General features: G+C 48.7%; 2 protein-coding genes across 5 annotated transcripts in view; both read right to left on the bottom strand.

The window, feature by feature from the left end:
• Positions 1-5,237, bottom strand: part of traf3 (TNF receptor-associated factor 3) — a 37,743-nt gene extending 32,506 nt beyond the window's left edge. For 2 of the 3 annotated variants that reach the window (XM_088647713.1, XM_088647712.1), the window contains exons 1-2: positions 5,030-5,237; positions 4,074-4,419 (exon numbers count right to left, since the gene is read on the bottom strand). The gene's annotated coding sequence lies outside the window, so the exon portion shown is untranslated. The remainder of the gene's footprint in view (positions 1-4,073; positions 4,420-5,029) is intronic. The other variant, XM_088647711.1, reaches the window with a different exon arrangement.
• Positions 5,238-7,064: 1,827 nt separating this feature from the next.
• Positions 7,065-19,559, bottom strand: part of rcor1 (REST corepressor 1) — a 42,088-nt gene continuing 29,593 nt past the window's right edge. The window contains exons 5-13 of one of the 2 annotated variants that reach the window (XM_088647716.1): positions 19,372-19,533; positions 17,957-18,075; positions 17,645-17,723; positions 17,485-17,535; positions 14,024-14,281; positions 12,783-12,860; positions 12,116-12,173; positions 11,729-11,964; positions 7,065-10,665 (exon numbers count right to left, since the gene is read on the bottom strand). In XM_088647716.1, the coding sequence (XP_088503842.1) occupies positions 10,624-10,665; positions 11,729-11,964; positions 12,116-12,173; positions 12,783-12,860; positions 14,024-14,281; positions 17,485-17,535; positions 17,645-17,723; positions 17,957-18,075; positions 19,372-19,533 (1,083 nt within the window). In that variant the 3' untranslated portion in view covers positions 7,065-10,623. The remainder of the gene's footprint in view (positions 10,666-11,728; positions 11,965-12,115; positions 12,174-12,782; positions 12,861-14,023; positions 14,282-17,484; positions 17,536-17,644; positions 17,724-17,956; positions 18,076-19,371; positions 19,534-19,559) is intronic. The other variant, XM_088647717.1, reaches the window with a different exon arrangement.

Raw genomic sequence — 19,559 nt, 5'->3', positions numbered from 1 at the left:
TTGAAACCACACAACACATTAACTCTACGGTTAAAATGTTTCTTTCATGTCCGTGATCAGCTGACAGAGCCACAGTTAAGCTCAGGTATCCCTGACTCTACACAGCCCTTCAGCACGGGCGATATGGCTATGAGATGAGAAACTGCACTGTAAAGGGTACCAGTGCAACAGCTCCCTGCAAAAACTCCACATGACTGTGCCATTGCACTAGTCAGGCATGCCAAGTAGTGGCACCAGTCACATGTCCAGTTTTGAGAGGACAGAGTAGACATGGATGTCTTGTCATCTGCTGTGTTCCGGCATGTCCTTCACGAAGACCTCAACAGGGCCTGTATCAGCATGTCAGCAGGGCGTCTTCCCAGAGGCCTGGCCTGTGTTTGATTCAGCTCAATGAATGAGGTGGGCTGACATCTCCTGGGGCCAAGGCTCTGTGGGATCCAGGGGACTTTTTCACTGACCCACGTCGCCACATCATCCCTTTTCCTACCCTCCTCCGGTTTACAGGGCCCACAGTCTGATGTCAAATTCGCTGTGAGACCTCACCAAGCAGTCGACTGTGCCACAGAACTGATACGGGCCATGATCACCACGCTTCCTGCAACTGGCTGTAAACTGCTTTATACAGTGTTCCCTGAAAAAGCACCACATGACTGATCAACCCAGCTAACAGCTGGAAAAGACTGCGTACTAACATACCTCAGGGCCCAACACTCAAGTGGGCTAGACTTCACCACTTTTACTTTTTAGAACATTTTCTTTCCCTGGAGGAACAAAGAAAATGCATGATAACTGATCAACCGTCCCCCAATATACGTATACGAGGTTCTTGACCTCTTGAAACTGTCCACACCAGTAAGACATGCTTTACGAGCTGCGCGGGTTTCATTATCAGCAGATACAGCAGCACCAGGCTACATCATGTGCATGGCCACCTTCTCGCAGGTGCGCAAGAGGGCTGGCAGCTGTAAGAAAACACACTTTTAGGATGTGAGCTACCCTCCCCACACCAGGATCTCCCAGGTTAGTGCTCGAAACGAAGTTTCCGATTTCGGCGAATGTACTCCTGCAGACATCCCAAATTTATAAGGCCACATGGGAAGAAACAAATGAGGTGATATTGCATGTGACAGCTCCTTTAAAGCAGCTCTCTCAGAGTACAGGCATTACACATTCAGATTGCAAAGACAGGGGCCAAAGACAAGTTTTTTTCACAACAGGGGGTCTAGTCCCCTTTTGTTGTTTTTATAATACCTCTCAGTATAGAATTTAATCTACAAAGAATAGATAAAGGTTGAACAGAGAAATTATTACACAGTCCTGCGACAGTACATTGGCCATCATCCCTTCCTTTATCTATCAATTGCTGTATATTCTGTTCAGGAGTAATATAACTCTCCTGCCACTTTACTCACCTCTAGATCATATTCTATACCGAGGGGCATTATAAAAGCCACAAAAGAGTACTAGACCTCATGCTGTGAAAAAGCTCGTCTTTGGCTCCTCTATGCTCTTGTTCAGATCGCTGTTGCAATTAGACCGTCATTAATGATGAGAAGATCTTCAAACCAGTAATTAAATAAAAATAACCTGTAACATCTAAACAGCTACCGGCCAATGAAAGGAAAGCTCCGACACTCAGGACGTGTGCTCATGTGTGTCGAGCCCCCTGGAGAGATCCACACATCCACTGTCAGTCAAAGCAAACCACACTGTATACTTCCACGTCAGGGGGGCACCAGACCCAAACCACGAAGAAAGGGTTCTTACAGTTTTCACTAGATCAGAAGGAACGGTTCCCAACCAGACATACAACCGCGCTTTGGTCCAAACCCCCTGTGTAACCCCACACTTTCTGCTGGATATCTACACTCAAATTCCTTGCCGTCTTGGCAAGAAGTGGGCCCTATGAAAATCTAAACCTTCCACTGCAAGCACAGAAAGAATTTCATAACGTGCAATACGTGTGTGTCTGTGGGTGCGTAGACAGGGCAATAATTTAGATGTCTACTTACTGTTGCAACTTGTCCCAGAGGATTTAACTGCGACTCATTACAAGGTGGCTTTTATCTAGTTTTAACTTGCCACTTACTTATGATGTGCTGCTCTGTCTCTGCTCGGCGCAGGGAGTTTTGCTTTCATTTGGAGAAGGGGAATACCTCCCAGCTCAGGAGGAGCATCAGCAGCAGCAGCTCCATCAAGAGCCCAAAGGTCCTGTACTTCCCCTGTGACAGCAAGGCCGAAAGAGTGTGGGAATGGAGCCAGGGGTGGAACATTCTTAAAAAACAGAGCGGACGGGTGAGGGAGTTGCGTCCCTTCCGCAGCAGAGCGCACAAGAGCCAGTGAATGGTGGGTACGTCCTCTGGGGCCACTCTTCTTTAAGTTTCTTCAAATATGCAAAAGGTACCGTCGACGGAGATTAAAGAAAAGATGGGGGCCTTTCCTGATGAAAGCACACACAACATATGGAAGCAGGTTTTTCGGGGTTCTGAGCCCCCTATATCCGTCTCTCTTTCAGGACAGAAGCACCCGAAGGAGAGGGACTCTTGCAGCGTCCAGGGGGGCTGTTACTCAGTTGGCAACACTCAGCTATACAATAGAGCATGTTACAGTCCAGACACCTGGAGGCGTCCAGGCTAAAGACTAATTAAAGGACCATAGATGTGACCTTGAAGGACTCTAGAAAGCACAACAACTGGCCAACTTTCCTAAGGAAGTTTCAGGCATCGCAGGAAAGCCCAGCTCTTGCATTTCGTGGAGAGCTGCTGCGTGCTCAGCCACACCTGGGAGCAGGGCCTTCTGCAAGGCCAGAGTCTTCCGTATTTGACTGGCTGAATAAGCTCTAGATGACCAGGCTGAACTACTTCAGCTCTTAACTGGACAGGTCTCATCGCTGGTGTGCATGCCAAGGGGAAGGCCACAATATAACGGGCCTCGTAAACTCCATCCTTCATCTAAACCCGGCTGGCACAGCTGTGCAGGGGACAGCCGAGCCCCGAGGTCACTGTAGCCCGGCCCGGCCCACTCGCTGCCCACCAAGAGCCCTCGCCTGCGTGTCCCTGGGGAGCCCCCAGGTGAACCCCTCACTCAAACCGCGGTCTGTGGACAAGTGAAGTGGCGTAATGGGAGACACCAGTCCTGTGCTCCATCACTCAAAAGGCAGCCGAGACGGAGACTGAAACAGACGGCGCTTTGTGTGAAAATGTCAGTGCTTCCCCGCCACTCATTCTAAAATCACAATATCTCGGGTTTTTTCTGTTTCCAAAACCTTCAAAGGCCAATGGTTTGTTTATTTTCTCTGAATGGGTTTTAGCCGCGCAGAGGTTAATTCCAAGACAAAAAGTAGAAGAAAAACAACAATTTGGCTTCCCTCCTGAAGAACACTTTCCAGCTGAAATGCTTTGCTTCTTTCTACTTTTCAGCACGAAATTAACCTCAGCTTGTTCCTTTGCGAGTCGGAAACTGGCACTGCTCCCCATATTAATCTCTTATAGCCACCGTTTGGAATAGAAAGTTCATAATAATAAAGCATTTTTATGTATTAACGCTGTTTATCCATGTACTATATTTCTTACCCTGTTACAATTTACAGACACAACATGATAGTTAGACACCTTTTTTTAATCGATATTGAGTGATCCCCCAGGTGAAAACTACCTAACATATACCGAAACAATTCATAACAACCAACTCCCTGCGATTAATGAATGAGATACTGTGAAGTCAGATCTTAAAGGGGACAGTCAGTAACTCGCGATTCGTTCAAAAACAGCACTAAATCACGCAGTACGCTTATAAGAAATGAAATTGATTAAAAGAAGGTTAAAAGTACATTGCAGGAGGCCATTTTCATCATGCAAACTGAAAAAATACAATGTATCAAATGCTCAGATAGGCTTCTGTTACCGTGAGGCTGTCCCTTTAAAACGCTGGCCGCCACACATGGTTCATTTTTAAAATGGATGGGATAGTGACATTCAGACCAAATCAGGTACTTTAAACAAACCGACGTCTCAAATATTGGTGAAGAACTAGAACAGAAACTTTAAAAAAAAAACATCGATGTGATTACTTACATATAAGAGATCGTTGACGTCGTCCTTCTCAATACTGCTTTTCTGTGACCAATCTTTAATTTTTTATATAACGAGTCCCGGTTAAACGTTATGTGCAGTCTTTTCTTTTTTTAAAAAAACACACACACACACAACGGTCAAATCAAAAGGAAACTAGAGTCTTCTATTTTAAAGACGCAGCCGGACGGGACTGATTCATCAGTGCCATTGTTGAACGTGTGTGACAGCAGAGTGAAGACATTGCACAAACAGAAAAAAAACCCCATATTGAACGCCGCGGCGGTGCATCTCCGTGGCTGTGTTGTCAGCGCTCAGTCTGCTGGAAAGCCCCTCCGTCTGACTTCCTCTGGAAATCCCCGTCATGAAAAAAAAAAGGCATGTGTCAGTTTGAACCCGCCCATCGCATTTCACCGGACTCTTTTCTCTCCCCCCCCTCGCTACTACTTTTTATTAGATAGTATAACCCTCACTTTAAAAAAAAAACAATCTGGAGGACTGTTGCACAGGCTCAAATGAACAGGCTTTGACCCGTAGCTCTGGAGCACATATACGTACATTGTAACGTGTTTTAATTTTCGCTCGGGTGTTATGAAGCTACAGTATCGCGGACGGTGCAGGCCGTTGGAACATTTTTTGTTTCTTTTCGGCAAACCTGCTTGGATGTTCGCTGCGAATTAACAGCTGGCTGTATATTGTGTATTAATTTAGCCGGAAGCCCTATACAACGCTAGAAACTAACCCATTTTATTCCATCAGTGTAGACGTCAAATCACCCGATCCGAAACGGCTTCTGAGCACAGAAATCCCATAATCATTGACATTACCCTACGGCTCAGCCCCAAGGGTCAGCCGAACGTCTACTCTGGTTGCCAAATGCCGGACACCGTTTGAAAAACTGTTCCGGGGCGTTCATTAGAAACACGGCTCTTTAGACGGTCATTTATAACCACACTTACTTGGGTTTACGGTGCAGCGGCTGGAGGGGCTACGCTCTTCCCTGCAGACGCCCCCCCCCAAAAAAACCGGACTACCTGCAGTTTCAGTAGTCCCCTTGTGTCCCTGCCCCTTCGCCTTTCGGGCGAGCTGCTCCGAGCGCGGTGTGCACGCAAGAAGCCGGTCCTCCCAGCCCGCACAAGAAAGTGAGTCAGCTCTTACAGAGACGCGGGCACGGCTCTGGATTAGCGCTGAAAATGCAGAGACGAGTAGTCAGGCCGCCTGTGCCGACTCCTGCAAGCGGTGCTTAGGCCCGTAAACATGAACCGCCTTACCGCCGTGTCCCGGCGGTTTAATTTTTTTAATGTAAAGTTGAGGATTTATACCAAAGACAACCCTCTGTCTGGTGATCTGCTCCCCTAAACGCAAGAAGAGAACGTATTTGTATGATAACGTGATGCTGTTCACGAGTACATATTTAAGAAAAATGTAAAATCCAGCTAATTTCCACAAACTGGCTGCGTCGAAACACACAAATCTTCCTCGTTTTTTTTAATAGGATTTTCTCGTGAAGCGAGTCCGATCATTTACCGCGTGTGGACGGTTACGGCTCATCTATTGGCTTTACTTACCAACTCAAACAAATCTCTCTGATGTTCTGTCTTGTTCATTCCAGATCAACAATTAAAGAAGCCCACCCAGGCAAAAAAAAACCACTAAAACGACGGGTACTAGTCTGCAGTCTCAGATAATGGAGAAAGCAACCCGCCAATATGATCGCTCCCTCATTTCTGGATAGTTCACGGGATAACTCGATGCGTTTATGAATGCCCGTGAGGCTATGACTCCAGCCTGAAAGAAAGGTTTATTATATTTTAAATAGCTGTAGAGCTTTTTAATGTAGGGTAATATCATGTGAAAAACTTATGATGGTGCACATGCTCAGTATATTGATGTGCTACCGCACAAAGGTCTTCAAAGGTCAACTCAATATTGAGATAGTGGCAAAAGAATTTTAAAGCAACAGCAGGGAAGCTTACATAGGTATGGTCTTAGTTCAGGGTATCTGCAAGAAAAGGCAATTGAATAAAGGCCTTTAAGTCCTTCTTTATAGAACAGCTCAGCACTTTTAAAAGATCCTGTAGAGAATTTCCTTTGTTCAGTCTGTCTGGTGCATACTGTAGGAAAGCCCCTACATGCTCGACATGAATTTCCTCCAAAATACTTCAACTCAGCACATATTTGTAACATTGTCTACGGCAATGTTATTGTGTTTATTTTAAAAACAATACATGGCTTCAGAAGTTAAGCCGCATCGACTTCTGAAGCAAACCAGTAATTGCCATGTTTGCAGCACATTCAAACGGCTCTCTGGGTTGGAAGCCCACTGCCTCTTCATCCCTCAGCCCCAGACAAAAACAAAAGTGGAAGAGCTATTTTTAAACTGCAGGGCGGCGCACATTGGGAAGGCGGACCCAGAACAGGAGGGCAAGAGACCAGAACACAGGACGATTCTGTGACCCTCCGGGAGCAGAGAGAAGGTGCTCTGGAAGAAAGACTTGCACCCTGGACTTCCACTCAGACCAGCAGCCTTGGCCCCTGAAGACAGCTGTCATTCCTGGCGATGTGGCCCTCTTGCTGATCTTGTATTCAGTGATCACTAAAAGCGCTGCATACGTAAAGCAGGAAAGACTGTGGTACTCTGGGACCTGGGTTCGAGGTTCCTGGAACTGCCAGGGTCTGAATGATGGTGTGCACGTTCGCTGGCGTCGGGGTCTCTTGGTCAAACTTGATTGGTTTGCTGCAAAGGAACACGCAGATGTTCATCTCCCAGTGGTTTAAGTAGACAGAAGAATCGAAGATGAGGCTGTTGAGACCCAGTGTCCCTTTCTTTCTGCTTTTCAGCGTGGAATCAACGCTAGTTTCAGAAAACAATGACAAAGCCTAGTCGTTTTCATCCCACAATCTGTGGAATTTCTGCAGAACCAAGGAAGAAATGAAACAAAGGAGGTTATCACAACCAACTACACAAAAAAAAAAACATTCCTTCATGCAAGGTTATAGGTCATTTCTCATTTATTTCAAAACAGTTTTAATATAGCTTTTCCAAAAAAAATTGAAACAAATGACAATTACATATTAAACCTTAAGAGGAAGTTCAAATATGTTTAAAACTATCTAACCAGACACTTAACTCTATAAATTCCAGAAGCATAGAAATGTAAACACTCATTCTCACACAACAGCATGCATAGACCGGGCTTTCCTTATGTAAAATGAACTGTGCTTCAAATATGCTGCATTTAAGTCAAATTTCATGGCTTCAAAAGGACAGACTGCCAGCACCGAGCCGGTATATGAATACAGGATTGTTAGATAAACCTTCAATGAAACCAAGCTGAAGAACACCAACAATTCCCTTCAAGACGCAAACCTTTCCAATTTACTATAGGGGCAAGCTTCACTTAACACAACAAATTATATGGGAAAAAAAACCCTGCAGAGTACACGCGTACAAATAAATGTGATGCACTGTTGGAGCTACTCCTGAATTCATTTGCAAGCTTAGAAGCAGAAGTACATCCAGCCTTAATGCTGCAGTTCTGCTACTGCATTTTATAATGGAAATAAAATTGTCCACGATGTACAACATGTGCACTACTGGAGAAATGTTAAGGCAACAGGAGGTATTTGATCAACTCACACAATCCACTAAACATAGGATAAGAAAAAAAACAGCAGGTGTTTGCATTTAAGCAACTGGCTACAGAGTGCAAAGTTCCACCCCAATCCTGTCAGAAGCTGCAAAGACCAGGTGCGTCTAAATAAATGGAGAAGGTAGCAGTTTATCAGTAAGGGTCTGTTTCAAAAGGGGGTTTAATGGTGATGGTTGTCACTGTCCGTCGCGGACTAGTTTCAGCTATTCGTCTCCTAGCTTAGTTTTGCCGAGCCATCTTCTTCCAAGAGTCCGGAGGAGATCAGACAGGCTTCAGCCCCCTCTCGGCTGAGCAACAAGCATCCGTCCCTCCCAGCACAAGATGAGCACTCGCTGCAAACACACCACAGCAGAATGGAAGTGGGACCAGGGCCACACCGTCCGCCGACTAGGCCACTCGGCACAGGAGGACAGAGCGCACTCTGGATCGAAATGCGCACGTTTGGAGGGCAGACCTAGTCGGTGCAGCTCTGGAAGGCCATTGCACCAACGGCAGCTCTCTCTGCAAGGGCAATGCCAGCCACAGCCACTACTGCAGTCTCCACACCCGCCCCTGCTACTCCACAGCCTTTCAACGCTCAGCGCCGCCAGCATGGGCCTGCCTGCAATCAGGCCTGAGGCCTCTGGAAACAGCAATCAAGCTGTTAGAACTGCCTGGGTCACTTAAAAATCCTGCCCATACATAATTCTATGTAATAGTTCAGTGTGAATGGAAGTTAACGGGGATCTTGAAAGCCCACGATATGAGAAGGGCACGACTGCTCGGCGCTGGAGGACTCCAGCTGGTCCACGCAAGAAGAAAACCGAACAACCGGAAAACGAGTTCTCTTCCCCGCAAGTCCTCCGAGAGCCACGCCAACCCTTCACGCCCCCCTGAGCTGCTGCAGGACTGGCACACGGGCGCCAGGTTTCCACTCAAGTCCCTGTCCATCCCTTTCGGCTTCTGAAGACGCTCCGAGCGCAAGGTCGTCATGGTGAGGAGATCAAAAAAATAGCACTAACTGTACTAAAGCTTGTTTCGCGCAGAGCGGAACTTGTCAGGAATTTCCAGACAATCCGTCAGGCCTGTGGTTTTACCACTGAGAGAAGCATTTAATGCCACGAAGAGGGTTTAATTCTAAGTTCCTAGCTCGCTCTTGGAACCTTATAGGCTACACCATTGTATCCTACTCTTGTATCGGGGAATAGGAGAAAAAAAAATACATAGCAAAACGCTTGCCCCTAACAGACCCACCTAGTGGTGCTGTAACCGTCTGACGATTTCACAGACCGAAGGCCCATGGGATGTGATGCAACCCGTGTCCACCAGGGGGCAACAGCTCGAAACTACTCAATCCACTTTCAACAAAAAGGACACCCGAACTGAAGAGTAAATCGCGAAGACCACATGGCCTCCTAAAGAAAGTCATACAAAAAAAGGTTGACTGAACCTTCGTGAAGATGGACAGACAATGGACCTAATGAAAATCCAGGAGTCAGCGTGTCACACAAGCCTGTGCAACAGGGCGTTAAGTGTTGCGTGCTGCCTTGAACCCTCCAGCAAGCCCTGATCTCCTAGTCAGTCCAGGTCCCTCTGACTTTTAATGCCAACTTTCAAGTAACATTTTTAGAAAAAATGCATATGGAAGAGCTAAATTAAAGAACTATACAGAAAAGGTTTAAATAAAATATTAATGGAATAAAAAAAATAAAAAGGCAATAATTTGTCCCCTAATTCCTTTAGGCTATAAGGTATACTCTGAGCTAGGCTTTGATTACACTATTGTATATGTATGCAATAAATTATACAGAATGCTTTAAAAAATCCCATTTCCAATATTATACAAATATGGCATTCACATTATTTAATAAAATATCAAAGTTAAACAAAAATATATAGAATAATATTGTTACTAGTACAGTGACAGCCACGCTTTTGGAAAAAAAAAATCAGCAGTCTGTAAGGTGAGTGGAACCGGTAAGAATCAGTTTTTAAAAAAAAAAATCTAGAAAAGGATAAAGTGTCCGAGCAACGGGATCAGAGCGGGCATCCAGTGAAAGTAACGGGGAGAGGCGCAGCACGGATGACAACGTCAGGGATGTTCCTCCGGGACACTCTGCCACTCCTTCCCCTGCCCTGGTGGTCGTTTCACATCATTTTCAACTTCCCCTTCGGCCGCCCTCCCAGGGCGAGGGGGCTGGAGCTGCAGCGCTCTCCCCGTGTCCCCCAGGACTTCCTGGGACCCCCCACCCCCTCATTTCTGCACCCCTGCCCCCGGGCGCCGCGCAGGGGGGGGGCCAGGAAAAAGAGCACAGGAACTCCGTCAGGGCCCGTCGGGCTCCGCCACTCGCGCTCCCGGCCCTGATCTGGGAATGTGCGTGCACGGGGGGGGGGCCAGGGGGGAACACGAGAGGCAGCCCGGGGTCTCCCGCCCCCCTGCTCCGGGCGGATGACGGCGGAAACCCCGAGTTCCTCTTCTCCGGAGCCCTGTCCTGGGGCGGCGTCTGGGGCGGGTGCCCTGCTCGGCGCGGGTTTGGGGAGAGTGGCGCGCGAGAGGAGGTTGAAGACGGAGTGGCAGCGGGAGACCGATGGGGACACCACACCTGCACGGCAGGAAGTCCGTGGGCGCCGAGGGGGGGATGGGAGGGCAGCCGGAAGGATGAAAGGAAAGCCTGCCGGCACGGAAACGACGGCGAGGACGCACGCCTGCGCGATCCCCGTCTTCTCGACTCGCCGTTGTGGTTTGGGGGTTTTTTTTTTGGCGACAGCGGCTTGTCCAGAGGGGGAGCCCCAGGCGGAGGGTGGGGTCAGCGGGCGGGTCCGCCCCCTGCGCCCTGACGGCCTGGCCTTCGGAACAGGAACTGAACGGAGAGAGGGAGCCCAGGACAGCTTCCCCCGCGGGCCCCCCGCTGCTCCTGGCCTCACGACGCCGAGGGGTATCGCACATCCAGAACTGGACAGACCTGCAAAACAAGGCGGGCTCGTCAGGCGCCGGGGGCGAGCGGCAGACACCGCGGCAGGAGATCCTGCGAGACTGGAAATCTGCCTGCTGCTTATGGCTTTGCACGTGTGCCTCATTTCTGAGGGCTGCTCCCCCGAACTTCTATTTTCTGCACCCCAACAAAGAGCAAGGCCAGGGAGACCGGTCACAGGGTGCAGGTTTGGAACGCAGCACCACAGAGATCCAGCGTGTTTAAGGGCAGAGAGAGGGGATGCTCTCCCACAGAACTCTGGGACGCTTTGCGACAGTGCAGCAGTGAGAGGAACATGGCAGCCTTTTTTTTTTACACAGAGGAGCATCGCTATCTTTACCCACCATGAACCACGTTGCGCTGAAGCTCAACATCACTGTACAAGCTCATCTGGCTGATATAGAAACTCATCTCCCAAAACCAGAATCTTTGAGCTTAATGATTAAGCCTTAGATTCTGGGAAGTCACCATACCTCCAATTCATGAAGCCAAGTCCAGTGAAAGAATAAAAGGCAAAAAAAAAACTGACTCTGAGAGCTCTTCGTCAGTCTGATTTGCTGTGAAGGGCGAGTCTGATTTTCAGAGAAGTTGGTCATATGCCGTTTCCACAGTCTGGACCATGTGCTTCTATCTCACTAGCCAAGGCCCCAAACCCCTAGGCTAGTAAGGGCAATTCTCTAGTAGGTGATGCAATGTTTTTTTCTGTATAAATATGAAGTTCTTTTAATGGCTTCAACGTGGTAAGAAAGTCCTGCAATACACCCATCACTCCTTCTCTACAGCACCATGGCTTTGTACAGACAAGAGGCCTGGGAGCTGTACTGTTTGGAAGTTACTGGAATATTACAGACTCATTGCCCACATGGGTTTAACAAACTGCAGCCTGTGGAGTGAAAATGTAGAAAAGCTGAGCTATTTTTGATTTGGAGGGGGATCCTATCACAGAGTGCCGTTGGCCTAAGGCCAGTGCTGGGAAGCCCCTGCCAGCACTGCAGCGCCTGGACACCTGTGCCCTGGGGCGCTAGGACTGGGCCGGGGGGGGGGGTTGTGCTACCTCCTCCTGCTCCTCGGGGGCCAGCTTGGTGGCGCAGGCCTCGGGCGAGGTGTCCATCTTCTCTCCCTCACTGCCGTTGGCCTCCTTGTCCCCGTGCTCCGCCTCCCACTCCTGCAGGACCTCGTCCAGGTTGAAGCGCCGCCGGTAATTCACGAAGAAGTTCTTCACCTGCACCACCGACTTGTTGCCGATAACATCGGAGATGGCCTGGAAGTCACGCCCGTACTTTCTGATCGCTGTGGGGGGGGTCAGAAGATCAGACAAAAAGCAGCTCTTTAGCGCGCGCCCTCACTCACTTGCAGAACCAGTGCAGGCATCTGAAGCCTGACCGCATCCAAACACGTTTTGATCACAGTAGATCATTTATAGGGGTTGCCAAGACAATACCTTGCACAGCCAGGAGCTGCTCCTCTGTCGTCCAGCGAGCATTGAATTTCTGAGCCACCTGAGAGAGAAGGCGCAGGTTAATGCAGGACTGCATGGGTCTAAGGGCAGAGGACCGAGCACACCGATCCAGCAAGTGCATCATCAAAAGGGAAAAGGGTCATGCAGTTAACAGTCAGGTTACCTTGCGAGTCTGTATGGCACTGTGTACTGTTAGAGCGATTACAGTAACAGGGGAATAGGTGGAGTAACAGATAAAACAAAACACTCTCTGCAACCACCAAAAAGTCAATATAGGATTAAGTCTACTTTGCACAATTTCTGGGTGGAAAAGGGGTATTATGAAGTTCTAACCAACTGATCTGCTTTTACAGATACTTCTGTCCTGGTTTTTTTTTTAAGTCAGAGGTGGAAGCAGAAGCAAGATGCAAGTCAAGACGCAGAAGCAAGGCTGGGAAACCTGCCTCAGAGCCCAGCTGCATTCAAGTGACCCCGCTGCTACTGCTTGATCGCGATGCCAGACAGCCTGACAGTCGTGAAGAACTATGGTACGAGGCCCAGCCATTTGTTTTCTCCAGTTTGAGCTTGCAAGCACACAGCACAGGGTCTCGGAGCAGCTCATGTCACCCTGGCAGGGCTGTGCATGATGGGAGACTGCAGCACACCATACCTCCGGCAGCCTGTATTCGTCCACTCCCGACTCCAGCTTCTCCTTCAGAACACTGTTGGTCTGTTTAATGCTCTGGATCTGCAGAGAAAGGTTCACAAATTTGCAACATTTCCACTACTTAGGCCAAAGCACAGCTGGGTATTTTCAGACTGCAAATAAGGCCCAAGATGCACCCATCACAAAGACATGAACATTTCTTCTAACTTTTCTTAAATTGATCCCTCTCTCCCACTAGTATTACAGACAGGTCTCAACCTAAGTATTCTCTTACTGAAAGCAGATTTCACTTGATCGTGATGCACAGGAAAGATTTTGCACTCAGCTCAGTTAAAAAAAGAAAAGACTGCAGTTCCGTGCCTTGCTTGCAAAGATGTCCATCACGTAATGAGGAAATTACACTCATTTCTGCTATAATGCATAATCGGCTATAAAGCGACTGATTTATGGGGGAATGATTTGTCCACCGTGCAGGAGCATGCTCAAGCATGCCGGCAGTAGTCACACATGTTGAGTAAATAGACTCGCGGGAGTCGCCTGAGCGTAGTGACACACCCGGGATGCTGGCGTGTTCTCTCACACATCGCCTTCAGTCTGTCCAACCTGCACACACAGCAGTGTTGTGCATCTTTGCTCATGCTACTACATGAGCCTCCCTTGGAAGGCTTTGCTCAGCTACTACCTTCTCATTCTTTGTAAACACATATATAGGCCAGGGTGTGAAGCGGTCTGCTGGTCTGTGTGGGGCCAGTAAAAAGAGAAAAATACTCTTGAACAAAAGCTTGACGTTATAAAGCTTCTTACAAAAAATGTTCTTGCCTATCCTCCACGGCAGAATTCCTCCTTGCTTAGTGATGTAAATACAGATGCCTTATTTTATTATATTACTGTTTTCTGTTTGAAGTTATCCCTAATGCACATTATTAACTTGAATATATGTAGAAGCAAATACATTCAAACCTATGATGTGAGCAATTACTATAGTAGTGTGAATCCAAACTCTCCACCCTTTAACCCTTTAACTCCCACTGAACCAGTGGTTCCTACTGCACGGTTTTCTGGAATCCAGTGTCTTTCAGGAGCACAACTGTAGCTCTATCTACTGTTTCCACTGGCATTCCCGTCACACCACTGACCGCCAGTGCTACCGTTACACCCTAGAACTGCCCAGCCGCCCACCTGCCTGGTGCATGTCCCACCCCGCCACCCGCCTCCCCACCCCCACCCCCCACACCCACACCCACCCTAGGGGCTCCCAGCCCTGCTGCCGCCCCCCCGTGCGCGAGCTGGGGGCTGACCTGCCGCTTGATGGACACGAGCTCCATGTCCAGCTGGCGCAGCACGCCGACGGCCGCCGTGGTGCTGCCGGACATGGCCTGCACGTCCGCGTGGCACAGGTGCATGCCCTTGGGGGGCTTCTTCTTGGCCCTGTGCAGGTGTTTGCCCGGGGTGACCTGCGGCTCCTTCTTCACCTGCACCGGCTTCTCCACAGGGCTGCCCTGCTGCAGGGGCACAGCGAGCAGAGGAGCAGACGTCAGGACAGCGGACAGGCGAGGAAATAAAGCCACCCTTCCCCCAACAGGTCTCCTAACCCACACTCCAGCGTCTCCAGCTCTCAAAGCAAATGAAGCCGTTTTATGAACTGCAGTGTGATTTTTTCCCCACTTTTTTTTTTTTAATTTACAGAACAATGGGGTCTCGGGACACGCTCAAGACTGAGTGCCGTTCTAAAAGAAGTCCACCACCTTCTTTGGTTCACACTTCAACTGGTTGGGGCTGATACTGTCTCTACATCGGAGCGGTCCAATGACCTCATGGAAATCGGTCCACATACTAATAGCTAAAGCTGTCTGTGTTTAATTTTAGGAACGAAGAGGGCTGGAGCCGCAACACAAGGTCGTAAACGAGCGGTTTGGAGTCGAGGTGGTTGCTGGACAGCCTGGGTGTAGACTGGTCCTGCACTCAGTGCCAACACGGCAAACTTCCTTGACCTGGAGAGGTGACCCAGACACCCCGGGCAATTCCCAGGTTTTCCTTGCTTCTACATTTCCTTAACCTTAATGTTTTCTTCTCCCCTTGTTCCAAGCCTGTACAACTGGTAAAGATTAACCGGATCTTCATAAACAAGTTGAGAAGGGACTTTCTAGATATGCTCATAGTGTAAACAAAGCTTAAATCCCCCAGTGACTACAGGTGTGACTACAGGGAAGGGAAGCTGAGCAATGACTCTCGGTACATACAGGCACTGCACAAAGTCGCTATTTTCTTGCTTACTACAGTTCATGGTTTTGAACTGCAAGTCCTGTGTATTGAAGCATAGCACTTCAAAACCAAATGAAGCAGAACCATTATGTTCACTTCCCCTGAAACAAAAGTTTAAAACCCTCCTTTAAATTTTAAATACCGTTATAATGCATTGCAGTTTAATTCTGCAATATAAAAGGAGCCCTCTTCATTCCTAACATTAAACACAAAGAATGGCTTTAGCTATTAATGAGACAACACGCAATTTTAAAATGCCATTCTGTAGAGTAAGTCAGAGGGGCGATGCGGTGGCTCTGTGGCTAAGGATCTGCGCCTGTGGCTGGGAGGTTGCCAGTTCGAATCCCACGGCTGGCAGAGGAATCCTACTCCGTTGGGCCCCTGAGTAAGGCCCTTAACCCCAGCTGCTCCAGGGGTGCTGTATAAATGGCTGACCCTGCACTCTGACCCCCAGCTTCTCTCCCCATCTGTCTGTCTCATGGAGAGTAAGCTGGGGTATGTAAAAAGAAATTCATAATACAAGAAATTGTATATGGCCAATACAGTGATCTTATCTTAGCTTGGATCAAAAGCATTGTGTGCAGTCTCATAGCTTCCCTGCAAATTCGGTACAGCCATTCCTCACTTCGCACCTCAAAACCCCAAATTTAAAGTAACAAAAAAACTGAACAAAACTATACTAACTCAAGAAAGTAAGGAAATAATAAATACTAAGTTGAAATTCTGAGAAATACAAGTTTTTAGAAAAATGGAAATAGATGTCAAGTTCTACTCCAGCTCTGACATACAGATTATAATCACGCAAAGGCTCAGAAAAACACACTGAATATCCATTCAGCTACTGCAAGCACCATTCTGTATCTGTGCAGTTTGTTGACAACAAAAGAGATTAAAATGAGTTGTGGATTAAAACAAATCTCCCCCCCACAACCACCAATTACAAAAAGGCACTACAAGTTTGTGTCATTCTACTGCAGCCTCTCCACTAAGCATTTAGCAGGTGGATGAGTTTTGATTTGATCCTGGTTTGTCCAAAATCCACAACAGGTCATGTAACATCACGCGTGAAGGGGAACTGCAGGGGGACCTCATGTGTTTTTACTGTGAAATGACTGATGAACATGTCCCCCACATTCTGGAATCTGTCAGATTTCAGCAGTCAGTAACATCGAGACTGTGTTCAGGAGTATTCAGCAATACAGGCAAGGTAATCTTATGACAATTAAATGAACACAGTTAAGTATTGTCGGTATGGTCAGTCATTATTGAAATCTTGCATTTATATGGTGCTTTACTGTAGGGCACTGACACCGAATGGCATCCCCCACCTGTGTGATGAGCAGATGCCATCCTGCTGCAACTACAGGGTAAATCAAGAATTAAGAGGGAACTTCAGGGAGGACAGACTCTACAATCTAGAGAGGAATTTTCCAAGGACTTATGAAAAGTTCCAAGGGATCTTTCATCTTTGGTCTTTAACATTGCACCTTGCAGAGCACAGTACAGGGGAATCAGTAGTTGAATATAAAGCTGGGTATTTTACTGCAGTATGACAGCAGTGCTCATCTGGGATCTGAACCTTCAAGATACAAGTCCAAAACCCTGGTCGCTGCTGTGACCACAGGCTCGTTTGAAATGTCACTATGTAAATAGGTAAAAAAAGTCCTAAATAGGGAACACAGAGCACAAAAGTCCTGTGCTATATATCCAGACTTCAAAAACCAAATGTTCTCAACCTTCCAGGCTAGCCAAGATTAAAATCCAGCCAAGTCCAGAAGAGAAATTAAGAAGACACCTTGAACCAGATGCCTGAATTTCAAAAGGAGGTGGACAACTGCAGGACAGCCGTGGTTTTTGGGAAAACGGGACGTGAAACTGAAACGCCGCCTGGGATTCCCCCACATCGCCCAGTCACAAGGACTTCCTCCCGGCTCCGGGAACCGCAGTTCCTGCAGGGATTTTGCAGGCATGACAAGGCAGGTTTACACTGAGGAAGTCGAGGAAAGACTCTGCCCACCTCGGGATCCACAAAGTGGATCTGCAACTTCCCTCCAACAGAGAAGTCACAGGAGACAGCACATTCATGCATCCGCCTCGGGCTCCTAACAGATTTCAGGTTTTTCCGTCTCTTCCCGAGACACCGAGAGACCCACGGGCCAGGGAATGTACGTCGGTACCTGGACCCGTACATGCCAAGGGGGAGGAATTTGGCCAGACAGTAGAGCCACATGCATGCCAACGACACTCATTTCTTCAAAACAAAGAGCCTGACTGCGTCAGCACCTTTCGAGCCAACTGACGTATCCTGCATAAGCTGAACTAACTCTGCAGACTGCAGGCTGAGACAAGGAAATGGAAGTGGTGCAGACGCAGTTCTTCAACAAAGAGCAAAGCCGGACTCGGAAACGGCGCAGCGAAGCCCTTCCCGACGGCGAGGGCGTACCTTGGAGATCACCACGGGGTTCGGCTCCTGCTTCTCTGGTCCTGCTGCGCTCTGCAGAACGACACCGCGACTTGTTAAAATCCGAGGAGGAAAAAAAAAAGGCAGAAAACAATGCTGTAATGTCCCAAAAGTAAACCTGAAACAAAAAAAGTGTTCTTGCCTCTTTCTTTTCCTCCTTATTCGCGTCGCACTCTGCGTCACTGGGGTGATTGGCACTGTTCTCCTCCATTTCTTCTTCGCTGCAAGATAAAAAAAAACACAAAACAGCCTTACCCAGCTGCAAGGACTCACGATTACCCCGCAGAAACAGAAGACCTGCACCCATTTTCCTCGTTTTTGCTGTGCAGGAGTCGACTGGGGGGGGATGTTTCCCGACGGAGGACAGGTTCAGGTTTTCCCATCTGGGGCTCGGGATCGGGAGGGCCCTCTCCTCGGGCGTGCCCCGGCCCGCGCGGCCAGGCGCTCGGCTTACCTCTCCTCCCTCTCCCGCTTCTGCTTGCGGGCGTGGCGGTCCATCACGCTGGTCCGGCTGCGCGTCTTCTTCCAGGAGTAGTAGAACTTCACCAGGCTGGCGATGGACTTGTCCGGCAGCTGCAAATGAAGACAGGCCCACAGTCACCGCAGGGGCACCGGTACCGACGCGCCGCCGAGACGGGGACACGTGCAGCAGGGGAGACCTGCGGCATTGCTCTCGAGATCAGCCAGTAGTGTACAGAAACCACACTCCGAGCGCTTCTCCGCAGACCAGTCTATTACAGGAAAAAGGGGTGTGTATAACAAAGTTAACCTGGCGGCTGGAAGTGACTTCTTGATTTACTGTAGTATTTCCTTGAGGTTTCCTGCAAAAAAGTAGTTATTACACTGCAGTGTCGCCGATAATTCACTCTTGGCACACAGACAGGAAATGGGTTGCACTAATACCCTGCGCTCCAGGGCCTGTTTAACTTGCATGTCAGTTCTTTGGTTTTCACAATCTCAGCTCAAAGAGAAGGAAATGTCTTATGGTTGTTGGGTTTATTTTTGCCTACCATCAAAAACAGCATTAAGACATGCTGGGCATCATCAAACCCATCACCATCCCTGCATGTTCTGAAAATAAAGATCCGTGACCCTTTTGATGTTATTCTGATGAAATGATTCAATGACTGACAGCAATGCTCTCTAATGGCTTTGACTGTTGCATAAACACTTCTCCTAATGAGGGAGAGCTGATCGGGCACAGGTGATGGGGTAGTTTAATCTGTCTCTTCAACCCTGGCGAGAAATCAAGGAATAAAAGCACAGAAAGGAACCAACACGTCCCCCCTTATCAAGAGAACGTTGTGGGGACATTGCCACGTTGGAGCAACACTGCAGGAGGACTCCCCAGCAATAAAACCACCCCCTACTTTAACCATGAATCAAGGTTTTGTGTTGACACTGGTGGGTCAGAGTGTGGCACAACTGTGCAGGACGATGCACTGCTTGTGTCCAACAGACCCTTCAGCGGGGAGGCCTAAGGAAGATATTAAGGACCAGAGAGCCTCGTCCCCACAGAACCCCCACTTGTAGTCACTGCTGACAACCTGGCTGCGCAGGGCTACATGGAGCTTGCTGCTCCTCCTGGGGGCTCATCCCAACGTGCCAGCATTTGAGAAGGACAACCCCCCCGTGCTGCTTGTGTAAGTGCCGTGTGTACTCTTGCAAGAAGAGAATGTGAATCATGACGTGGCTGCTCTAAATCGCCAGACTGAACATCATTATGGGAGGAGCTGGGATTTATGTCTCAGGGCCACACGAACGGGCACGCGCGGCGCTTGTCCGGGCTCAAGGCCGCCCCCGCACCCTGCTCGGAGCACGGGTCCGCAGGTGCAGCCGCGGGGCCCCTCGCTGGCGGCCGCCTCTCACCATCTGCTGGATGCGCTGGAAGGTCTTGCCGTGGAAGCTGAAGCCCTGCTCGAACAGCACCCGGTCCTCCACGGTCCACTCGTCGGGGAAGGGGGTGAAGTTGGGCAGGTCGGCCAGGGACTTCTCAATGTTGTGCTTGTGCCAGAACAGCATCCCCAAGGCCTGCGGGGAGACGGAGCAAAGGGGTT

This window comes from Lepisosteus platostomus, chromosome 10 (genome assembly GCF_059453375.1).
Source record: "Lepisosteus platostomus isolate fLepPlt1 chromosome 10, fLepPlt1.hap1, whole genome shotgun sequence".
Classification (NCBI taxonomy): domain Eukaryota; kingdom Metazoa; phylum Chordata; class Actinopteri; order Semionotiformes; family Lepisosteidae; genus Lepisosteus; species Lepisosteus platostomus.
The sequence above is the reverse complement of the archived record's forward strand: the minus strand, read 5'-3'. Positions and strand labels throughout refer to the sequence as shown.